This window comes from Rhopilema esculentum, chromosome 5 (assembly GCF_057945365.1).
Source record: "Rhopilema esculentum isolate cy_ngs chromosome 5, ASM5794536v1, whole genome shotgun sequence".
Lineage (NCBI taxonomy): Eukaryota > Metazoa > Cnidaria > Scyphozoa > Rhizostomeae > Rhizostomatidae > Rhopilema > Rhopilema esculentum.
The window spans coordinates 9,218,070-9,226,970 of record NC_142819.1 but is presented as its reverse complement, the minus strand read 5'-3'; the positions used below and the strand labels follow the sequence as shown (position 1 = coordinate 9,226,970).

The following is an 8,901-nucleotide window of genomic DNA, read 5'->3' as shown; positions in this document are numbered from 1 at the left end:
CTCAAATCTAATAATTAGCAGAGAATACATGTGTAACATGAATTCCTGTACTGTGAACTAGAGCAGGGTCTGGCAGTGGATAGCATTCTGAGACATCAGCAAATGGATCATATTCTTGAAAAATTACAGAGTGACAAGGAACATGATATTGTCCTTACCTAATGCTCATGATACACAGAGAAGGAGTTTTTATGTATTCCAAGTAGCTGGGGGGAATAACCCTTGACACTGTTAGAACTGTTTCATTATTGTATGTTTGTTCAAATTTTGCTCAATTTATTTTTTATCATAACATTTTTCATAAGTAAATACTTATTTTGTATTAAATAATTTAAATATACATAAGAAACTGGGCCCGATAACCATATTCTTCTCGGTGTCCTAAGCAACTTATTGATTATATCTACACTATATCTTTGTATGTATACTAAGAATTGTAATTCTTTGTTAGTTGTTGGAACATTGGAAGTGTAAAAATGCCGGTGCATGATACACTAAATGACTCCCTCATCAAACAAACTTCAAAACGATCACTCTTTAGCCCAAATGAAAGATAAAGCATGATAGATTAAATCAAAATGGTTTGAAAGACAAGAAAAATACAAATTGATAGCTACAAGCCAGGCTTTATCCATTGTTTCCTTTTCAATCCACACTTTACAAAAACAATAAAATGAATGTTTAATCTGTCTGATAAATTGGGCCTAAACAGTATTTCTGTCCATTACTTCTTTTTGTCATTTATGATTTGTTGTTTTTCCAAATCCTCTGTTTGCCTTATCTTGGCTTCACTTTGGGTCTTCAATAACTTGTGTCTTTCAATTGCCTCCATATGCCTCTTGATAGCTGCCTGGTGGAATGTAATCTCCTCATCGTGGTATATGGTTTGTTCCTGGTGTTGCCTTTTCATGCTATTTAGCTGATCTTCTTGCTATGGTTTAGAGAAAGTACTCCAATATATATTTTTTTCATTTTATGTTCTGGTTATTATTACTTATGCGATCAGAAAAAAGGAAAAGACAGAAGAAAAGAGGCTAACAAAAATTCTGGATATTCCAAGATATTCCAGGATATACAGGATATTCCAGTTGGGCTCTCCTTTTATAAAAATATGCAACAATTGTGATGATAGAAACTCAAAGTCTCCCATCAATAGCAATTTTACAAAATACTTTCCGATAATGTATGATGTTTCTGTTAATTAATTCAATTTTTAACTTGCCCAAGTGAAACCCGAGAAAAGAACAAAACACAATAAGACAAAAATTAAAGGTGTAAGAGACAAGCCTTATCATCCATCTTTTCTAGATACATATAGTCAACATTAACCATTTTGTGAGTTCTATAAGACTTAAATAATTCAATTCTTAAATTCAATGTGTTTTTGTTCATTACTCAATTGCAATGTCCTTTAGGGAACTTTCTAAAATGGGTAAGATTCTTTGAAATATGTTAAAATCTTACATTTATTATTTACACTTACCAATCTTCTAAAATATTGGTCTTCTCTGGCAGCCTCCATCTTTCCAAATGCACCACCAGCACTCCTGCAAGACAAAAGAGCAAGATCAAAGCTAGAAAATTTTAGACATTTATCAGTCAATCAAATAATATTTTCTATGAATCTTAACTATTCTGGCAATGAAATGGCACAATGAGTAAGTTTCTGTTATATTTGAAAAAATCTACAAATGAATATTTCATTCACCTTAAAAAATCTGGATCAATAATAATGGCATAAGTACACATAAACAGATCTGTGCTACATTTCCTTGAGCACATAAGCTTTTAATATGAGCATGCAGTTCATCAAATTGATGCTGCCTGACAAGGAAAGGTGTTCCATTTACTTCAAAACACTCAGGGGCTGGATAACAGGTTAATTGATGTTTTGTTATTTGAGGTATTGAATCTTGGCAGAAGTCAATTTTTCTTCAATCCAATGACAATGGTACTGTTACTAGTTACATTTTTAGAATAAAGAAGGAGACAAAGTCAAAAGAACTGAAATGAAATGTTAACTTTTTAGTTAGTACCTGATATCTCCACCACTGCCACCACCCTGTTGAATAAAAAATTTGTTAAATTCCAATATATATAAAACTCATTAGAAGCCTACCAGAAGGGTAGTATCACTTAATCATTACTTATTAATAGTGTGATTAAAAATTTTTTTCAGTGTTGCTTAAAGAGTCAATATACTGACAAGCCTAATTAACTTCACAAGGCTTCTATGCCTGGGAACATCTTGCTTCTATGCCTGGGAACAAAAGGTCATGGCTAAGTATATAAACAAAGCAATTTGACTGTCAAGACCAGCTAATGCAGACAGTACTTCAATCTAAAGTTTATTAGATCTAGAGTTAATTTGCATCCATATCAGCTTTCACTATCAATTCAGTAATGCTAAAAAACAAGACAACTGGAAGGTTCTACTAGCAACTCAAAGACAAAGTTCAGAAACATGAGAGCACCACTCAAACACTGTACTGTTATTATCTGGAGGTGCAGTACCAGAAGATATAAAAAATTTCCAAAAACTACAACTCTTTTAAGTTGCTTTATAGAAGCAAAGAAACTGCATATCTTTTGGAACATCATTGACTGTTACCAGGAAAGAAACTTCTATATTCATTTTTGTTTAAAAATTTTGAATAAATCTCTGCAAAAATTATTTTTCCATAACTTTTAATTTGCATCCATGTCAGCTTCTTAGCTGAATTTCTGACCTGCTGTAGCAACTAAATGTATATATGTAAAGTACTTGGAACACCAAGCAATTTGTGTTGCATTTTATACCTTAATTCCTTTTCCGATAAAAAATTACTACTTCCTCCCCCTCCCCCCTAGAACAATGTTGATGTCAGTGTTCCAAGACTTTTGGCAGGCATTGTTTATATGTAAAAGTTGTACAAGCAGGAGTAGAAAGTCAGGGAAAGCAAAGTTTAGTAATGTCTGGGATTGAACCCTAGACTCTTGGATCTATAAGCCCTTTTCAAGTATATTTCAGAAATTTAAATATTTGTCAATTTAGCTTAAAAGTTGAAAAGTAGTGTCATTGCACAACTACGGCATTAGCATTGTAATTAGGTAAACCAATCTGCACACCACAAATAAATTTGAATAAGATCCCCTGCTGGATAAACCCCCTGTTTGCAAGGTCAAAGTAAATCGTTTTAGAAAACCCCCTTCCAAATAAGCACCCCACTCAAACAACAGAGCTTATTTGAACAAATTTTAATCCTGTAGAGACGCTTTTTCAATCAAGCATAAAATATCTGGGTGTGATTGCATTTACATTTTTATCTTTTAGTAATCCATCAAACTAGTATGGTCTGACATCAACAAACTATAAAATGGAGATACAAATTGTCGCAGATTCTTAGTATTTCACCATCAATTTTCATATTTACTCCTGCAACGAATATATTTTGTCAAGCGCCTTGCCGAATGAAGCCCTTAGGCATCAGGGTTCAATTATCTTATATCGGCCATTTACGAGAGTTTAAAAAGCTCAAAAAGAGCTCGATGTTGTCAATCCAAACTTGCAAACGCAGTAGAAAGTTAGCCGTTTTTCATAATGCCTAGCTTCAAATACTTATCAATGATTTATCTTTTCATGAATAAATCTGTTTCGGGTCACACTGTTCCAGGCAGGCAAAAAGTTACACGTTGCGGCAACAGAAGGGCCTACTTCAGGAATAATACTTTTTCCCATGACGAAATTCTAGCTCGAATTTTCCAGAAGATGATCAGCTTACCCTTCCAGCACCTTCACCGAGACCGCCAGCCATTGTTCTACTTAGCGGCGCACTAAAAACTCTCCATGTTAGGGCTCTTGCTGTCCTACAGCTCAACGCCATTTTGAAACCTTTGTAACGTTGCCGAGATAAGTGCGCAAGTCCGCAATCCGCATGGCGCTTGCATCTCAGTGGCTTGCATCCTTTTGCTCCTCCTTATTGGCAGACGGCACACAAAGTTTTTTGGGGGTCAGGGGTCGGAGGTCGGTGGTCGGGGGGAGTGGGTTGGCTAAGGAACCATGGTTAATAATGTCCAGAGTGTATCAGGCACCGCGCAGCCATTGGGCTTGCAGGGGCTATAGCCCCTCCACTTTTTGCAATAATAGATTAGAAAGTTTTTTGGAAAATTTACTCTAACTATGCTCTAACGCAACATTGGATAGTATACTCCTAAGTAGTAGCAGTTCTTCTTGACTGGGAACCGTTTTTGCCCATTTTCTAGGTGTTTTTCTTGATGTTTTGTTATCCCCAAGCTAATTTTCTCTATTTTTATAATTATTAATATCTTTTCTGAATAAGACTGTCTAGAAAACTTCTAGCAATTTATTTTATGGATTTAAGCGCTTATGTTAATCATGTATGAGTTACTGTTTTGATATCTTGTTTTCGTGGTTCTAGCTGGTATTGACACAAATGCCTCATTTTGGTAGTGAGGCGCATTAGCTGACTCATATACATTTGTAGTTGTAGTTTTATCATCGGGTAACGTAAATAATGTTTTAGCATTTAATTGGTTCTTTTTTGTTTGTTGCACCGAAAACGTAGTTCGTTGACCTTATTTAGAAAGCATATGGTATGATGTAATAGGAATGTGATGCCAGACGGTAGAGAGATTCGGTTGAAACGAGCTTGAAGAAGAGATGTAACATGATGAATGAAATTAAGAGCAGCTAACGGAAAACTGTGGCTTTTCTTCGTCGACCTCGACGAATGTCTATGGGATAACAGATAAGAAATTTAGAAGGTTTCTTAACAATAAGCAAATATTTTCTAAAAGGGGTGCTTTCGGGCGTTCTAGCAGGCGTGGCCTTAAAAAATGTTCGGTTATGCCTTTTTCAGCTCTCCCACATTTTGACTGGTGCGCGGTCCCTGGAGTGTATTATAATATTCCTTTATGACAGAAATGGAAGCAACTGAATGGGCAGCTAAATTTATACATTTTGTTCGGACGACTTTGATGAGATAAATTTTGACTTTTTGTCGTTTTGTTTCAACGACCATTTTGCTCTTTTAAAGGCCTCAACTCCAATAGCAAAATCAGAAGATCTCTTTGGGTTGGAGCCATTGTAGCAGAGGGGGCATGACGGGTGTAACGACCCATTCGAAAAGCTCTCTTTCAAAAACGAGGCCAATGTGCATACATTTTGGAAGCAAAGCGGCAAAGGCCTTGGCTGGCGGTGAGGTGAAGGGTTAAACTAAATAAATTAGACCTATGTCAAATGATTAAGCTATGTACGAAACACATGGTATCGAGAAAAAAACTTTTATAAGAAAGATTTTTTAAACGAGATGGAGTTTACCTTCGTTACCAACACAGAGCAATATTGCTGGTCAACGCTTCCAACGGGAGTATTAGGCCATATATTCTCATTTCTGACCCCATCATACCTTTTAATTGCTGCCAAAGTCTCCGTAAACTGGCATTCAAGCGCTGTATGGGCCTTGCGGAAAGTGAAAGTAGACGAAAGCACTGCTTTTGGTGGATGTTGGCTAGAAAGCAACCGAAATAACGAAAATGTTGTGAAGACAGGGCTCTCTCGATTTATCAACGATATCTGTGAAACTACGGATGGTATTGAGCATCTAGAGCTAAACACTCGCTACATTGATAGTGAGCTGGTCGAACAACTTTTATTGCACCAACGTGGAATAAAAACTCTTTGTGTTAAATACAAACATTTTTTAAGTGGTCATCGATTTGAAGCAAATTCTATAGGCAAAGCAGTGTTAAAGGGGATTTTAAAACACGAGCCAACATTAGAGAAAATAAACATTGGTATTAACTACTACTTTATGTCTTTTCAAATGCTAGTTGATGGTTTGAAAGGCAAGGAAAATATTTTTCCAAACCTAAAGTCTATTGAGTTTCTGTCAACAACCGCTGGTAGTTTTGGGCACATGGCAGCCAAGCAATTTGAAAAACATCAAATGCAATTTGATGCAGTTGAAAAAGAATATGCAACAGTTTTCCTTGAAAAATTGCTAAAATCCTCAAGACTTGAAGAATTAAATTTCCAGCCAAATTTAGAACTTAGAGTGAATCAACATGAATGGCAAGTATTTTGGCACCCAGCTTTCAATAAAATGTTATTTCATTATTTCAAGAAGGGTTCATTTGCAAAGCTAAGAAAGATTAATGTTGACAGCATGAATAGTGAAGGACATTATTGGAAATTATCTGAAAGGGAAGCACAGCTGATAGTTGAAAATTGTCCCAATATTACCCACATAGATTCTAATGATTTATATGATGTTATTTTTGAAGAAAGGATGTGCCAATTTTTGGAGGAGCCAATGATTATGCTTTTAAAGAGTTATGGTCCCCAACTTGTTTATCTCAACCTTCAATTCATGACAACAGATATTGGGAAGTGTTTAATTGAAAACTGCCCAAATGTTAAGACACTTTCTATTCAAGACATCTCATCTATTAGATTGAGTGATAATATATTTCTTTTGATGAGCAATTTACAAACATTGAAAAGCATCAAAATGGGTTTTTTTCTTAGTTCTATTAGGGAAGAAACTGTGCTGAAGTTTTTGCAAAATATTTTAGATCAACTTGAAAATCTATCTATCGAATATATGCTTTACAGTGAATTTTACACAAATATTTTCAAAAGCATTGCATTGTATGGAAGAGGTTTGAGAAAGCTATTCTTGCTGTTTCATTATGAAAACTCAGAAGATGAATTCAAGAAAATAATGGAAGGATTCCTACTTGTAATTTACTGTTGCCAAAATCTCAAATATCTTGCTATACAACTACGGCGGCAAGGAGTATTACTTGGTGAATCTAAATTGCCTCTCTGTCTGGATACAAGAAAGTTCTACTCAAAGGCTGTAAGCAGGGAGCTTGTCTCTGAGCAAAAAAACTTGCGTTATCTTAATATTTTCCATGATACAATAATATTGCAAGAGGATAAACAATTTATCATCAATGGAATGCCTTACTGTGAAATTGAATTTCCACATTAGTTTTCTTTCTTGTGTTAAAGCTTTTTTTAAACACTGTGAGAAGGAAGAAACTTATTAATCATGTGTATTTATTAAATTTAGTATATTTTATAATCCCAGTATATAGCTGATAGTGGTAAAGCTGATATGTCCTCTTTAAGAATGTGTCACTAATGCCAGGTGATCAACTCCTTCATAAATATATTGAAATCGCTGTAATAAATTGTTGCAATAATAATCAAGCCTTGAGAACCCTGATATTGGTAGGTAAGTTTTTTCCATCTTTGATTTGATTTCATATCAACATGAATTTAGTTTGATCAGTTCATGGTTCCACTTCAAGTGTCATTAATTTCAATCTTCATATTTTCCAAAAATGGACTATAGAATTGGAATCTTCATGCTGAAATTAGTCTTTGCTAAAATTTCACGTTGTTTTCAAAATTTAGCTTTTCCTGTAAATTTCACTGGATTTTTTCTGCTGCTATGAAAACATTTTACTGCAGTTGCACATTCTAGTAAATATTTCTACACGCGGCACACGGATTTGGCAATGGGTTTTTGTGGATTGCAGCTTGAGCACAAGATGCGTCTTGCGTCTTTTGATGTTGGCAACGGTTTACAGCTGTGATAATGTTGATGCGTTTTTTATAAAAATACGCAATTAATAGATTTTGAATAAGGTTTGATCCAACGCAACGTGAAACAGAATGAGAACCATAAGAACTTGCCATAAAGTTACTTCTAGTAATGCTTTCCTTTACTTATAAACAAGTATTTTGCTTTTTGTGCAACGGCACGTTTTGCAATCGACGCCGCGTCTTTGCTTGTTATTTCAATGCGGATTGCGAATTTTTGCTGATACTCGCACGGCTTTGCGGCTTTAAAACCCCCTATAATAAGCCCCCTCTTGATATTCAATAGGTAATGGGGGCAAATTATAGGTTTGCATTTAAAGGTTGACATAAAAAAGGAAGGGTCTTGCAAGGTTTTAGAATAATCTTAGCATAGCAGCGTATAAGATAAAGAAGAGAAAAAACGGTTAATAGAATGCTATTAAACGATCAAATGATAAAATAAAACATTTCAAATTTCGGTACTCCATTTCGGACCAATAACTGTCAACGGAGCCTATATTATCATTTACTGCAGAGAAAAATAAAAATAGCCGATCACACAAAAGAAAGACAAAAGATAAACCGAATTCCAAATTTTGAAGTGTTAGCCAAAAAATTTTTGAGGTAAAAGCATTCGGCGGGCCGGATGAAATTTTGTTGCGGGTCAGAGTTGGCCCGCCGGCTGGAGGATAAGAATGGCTGCTCTATGAGTAAAAAACTGGTTTTCCAAAGTTGTTTTTGTCGTATAGATCTTCTGCTATTATATTGAGCTGGTAAATTGTATAATGGTTTTGTTTACAGGGGAAAATTAAAAGAGATGCAATATGACATTGGCCACTGGGGTAAAATACTAGTTTTTCCTTCTCTGCTGGGACGAGAAAAAGCAGACCCACGCCACCGGGGGGAAGCCGGGGGCAATGCACCCCTTAGTTTTTTGCGATGCAAAGTTTTTTGCGATGCAAATAGTTTCATAGCTACAATAAAAGGTGAAAGAATACTTACCCCTTCTTTCGTTAACATTGCTCCCCTCTTTAAATTTCTGGCGTGTGCCCATCAGAACAAATTTCTCCGCAGTTAGTACAAAGAATATTCTGGAAGAAGTCCTGAACTCATTTGGCATAAATCTTACTAGTTCTAAAGCATAATCGAGAACAACCGACAATTTCGTTGTTCTAACACAGGTGAATGTACAAGGCGTGGATTTTTTTATACCATTTTTAACTGAGAAATGCCCTTTTTTCTGGTTAACACTGCTCAAAACTTGACAGTCAATGTCATCTTCTTTCTCGTAAAAATATTTCTGCAAT

General features: G+C 35.4%; 1 protein-coding gene across 1 annotated transcript; it reads right to left on the bottom strand.

Annotated features, from left to right (window-relative positions):
• Window positions 1-606: 606 nt before the first annotated feature.
• Window positions 607-3,920, bottom strand: LOC135689424 (uncharacterized). Its single transcript, XM_065206644.2, has 4 exons — window positions 3,762-3,920; window positions 2,037-2,062; window positions 1,484-1,547; window positions 607-931 (listed from the first exon to the last, which is right to left on the bottom strand). Exons 1-4 carry the CDS (start codon window positions 3,861-3,863, stop codon window positions 725-727), a joined length of 399 nt encoding a protein of 132 aa, XP_065062716.1. The 5' UTR covers window positions 3,864-3,920; the 3' UTR covers window positions 607-724.
• Window positions 3,921-8,901: the final 4,981 nt, after the last annotated feature.